Below are 2,630 nucleotides of genomic sequence, written 5' to 3' on the forward strand. Positions count from 1 at the left end.
TATATTGGTATATTTTTTTTCTTTTCCTTTTTTCTTTCTTTTTTTTTTAGAGTACGAGTGACGTGATACAAAGAAATTCTTCTTCTTAAACGTAACTTAATCCGCCAATAATTACATTCAGACCCGACGAGATTTAAAGTTATCCCGTCCGCTAAGCGGCCGATATCGATTCGGTACAATCGATTCGATAAAATTAATAAAGAGCTCCTGCTAAGCTTCTTACCCGCTGATAAACGGCCACCGAAGTGGACCTTAACGGTTCAAGGGGTGGAAAGGAGTGGCTGGGTTGGATTCCGTAAATGTGATTCTATATTTGTATCGATGGTAATGTAATTACGTACATGTTCGCTTCATGACAACTGGGAACGGGTACCGATTTGCGAGCCCGCTGGACAGATCAGCGATACTTTATACAATTACTCGCGATACGAATGTTCCGTTTTATCAACGTATCTATGAATTAATTAATAAATGTATGGAAAAAGGCGAAGGAAGCAAAATTTCATTAGGATCTTCGAGGAAATTGTGTCTTTCTCCCTTTCTTTCAAGTTTTGCATATATTTGATTGGCTTTTTAAAATCATTGAACAGATTGTAAAAGTATCAATGTACGATATAATGTAAAAATACGGTAAAACGAAGATAAATATAAATTTTAATTTTTATAAATTTATCAAAAGATCGAAATATACGTACAAAGTTTAAGGGAAACGCTGTACTTAAATATTTCCATTGAACCATTTTACGTCATTATCGGTGCAAAACACAAGCTTAGCATTCATATGCAGGATGGTCCGCGTTTCTGGCGGTACAACAGAATGGGGATGAATTCTTAGTGAAAAGATACCTGAAATGTTAGAAGAAACTTTTCTAAGGAAACTTTCATTTTAATGATATCGTTTTAAAGACATATACGACAAATTTCATTGTATATTCTAACTTGCAAATTTCTATCGATAAATTATTTTCCTTGATAGAAAACTAGTTTCTATGAATATTTACTATTGTAGAAATTGCGAGTAGTATCTCCTATGTTTACCGATATAAAATTTTTCAAAGAGAAATAAAATTGAACGCTGTCTGCGAGGAGTTCTGCATTTTCAAGTTTCTAAATGTTGAAACGATACCTAATTGGAGTATCTAACCGTTCAATATTCCACTCGATGATTTACAAATACCTAATCGACAAGAAATAGTACCGTATTAAAAGACGAATAGGCACGCTAAACTGAGTTTCAGTTAACAATAAATATATGTGCAATTATGTGTATGCACCTGTGAAATTTTCCAAAAATTTTATTCACGACAATTCCATTACAGTTTGTTCACTTAATTTTTATAAAAAATTTGTCTCTTTTCAACTGTGCTACCAATCATACCGAATTTATTCGATAGATGTAATCATCAATTTAGTAAATATAGCTCGCATCAGTATAAAATATAAATATCATTTATTTATTCCTATCCGTATTATATCGAACTTATAAAACTAACCTATAAAATCGTTTCTTTCGTGCGTTATACTTTTATCGATACCCAACTTCTAAGTAATTGTTAGAAAATTTGTACGAACATGATAGTTCTGCTTCTCTCTCTTTTTAATCGTAGTATACATTGGCAAAATTTGGGCGAAAACTCACGATACGCGTTACACGTATAAAGATAGTACAATATTCCACTTACGAATTTTTCTGTGGGTTAAGATTTAGTCGCAGATATATATTTAAATATATATAATCTTTTCTTTTTTCAAATTTACACGGTGATTCGCAACTTGTTCGATTTTGTAGAAATTAATGGAAACAGCGAAACGACAAAATAGCGAATGTTTCATGAAATATAACGCTTCGTTACTTGGTTAATCATTTTTTTCTAAAACTATTACACAGAAATGTCTGAATTTTCGTTTGTTCAACTTATTCCTCGTATTAATATGATATAATAGGAAAGATTTGTGGAAAATAAGAGAAGAAAAAGGGGAGGAAAGCCTTTGGATTCGTAGTCGGTTGGAAATTATAATTTGTTGGAAGAACATTCTCGTGAACGAAATAAACCTCTGGTTTCAGATCAGTCAGCTGGTGGAGGAAGTGTCCAGGTTACAGCAGAGCCTGCAGCGTCTCCAAGAGACGAGCGCACAGGCGACGGCGCGACTCGAGGAAGAACTCGAGGCGCGTAGACAGCACATCAACAGACTGGAGAGCAAACTGGAGCGACAGAGGGACTATGACGACCTAAAACGCGAGATAAACGCGCTAAGGTCGGTCGATCTCTCGCAGATACCAACCGGCGAACCTGGCAAGAGCTTAGAGCACCTTCTAATGGAACGCTCGAAGGCGCTTCAGCAAACCGAGAGTTTGAAGCCATCCAACACTCCGGACGCGCTCGGTAAGTCTAAGAAATTCATTTTCTCAACATGGTTACTTCGTATACATAACACGTAGGATTCCATCGACTCGCTTTTCTTTTTACGCAAAATGGCATCGATGTTAGGCGTTGTTGAGAAAAAGTTGTCGAACAAATTGTCGCGCCTACTTTAGATCAGGAATTGCTAGAGACATTTGTAACCAGCTGCAACTATACAAGTACGATACATACGTATTTTTATTATATTACGATATAACGATATATAAT

The 2,630-nt window shown here is 35.3% G+C and overlaps 1 protein-coding gene across 1 annotated transcript in view; it reads left to right on the top strand.

Moving 5' to 3' along the window:
* The window catches only part of cut (homeobox protein, cut), a 152,735-nt gene that overhangs the window by 122,871 nt on the left and 27,234 nt on the right, over window positions 1-2,630 (top strand). The window contains 1 exon segment of the mRNA XM_017907413.1: window positions 2,066-2,384. Coding sequence (XP_017762902.1) covers window positions 2,066-2,384 — 319 coding nt within the window.

Source organism: Eufriesea mexicana, unplaced genomic scaffold (assembly GCF_001483705.2).
Source record: "Eufriesea mexicana isolate 0111107269 unplaced genomic scaffold, ASM148370v2 scaffold7923, whole genome shotgun sequence".
NCBI classification, from domain to species: domain Eukaryota; kingdom Metazoa; phylum Arthropoda; class Insecta; order Hymenoptera; family Apidae; genus Eufriesea; species Eufriesea mexicana.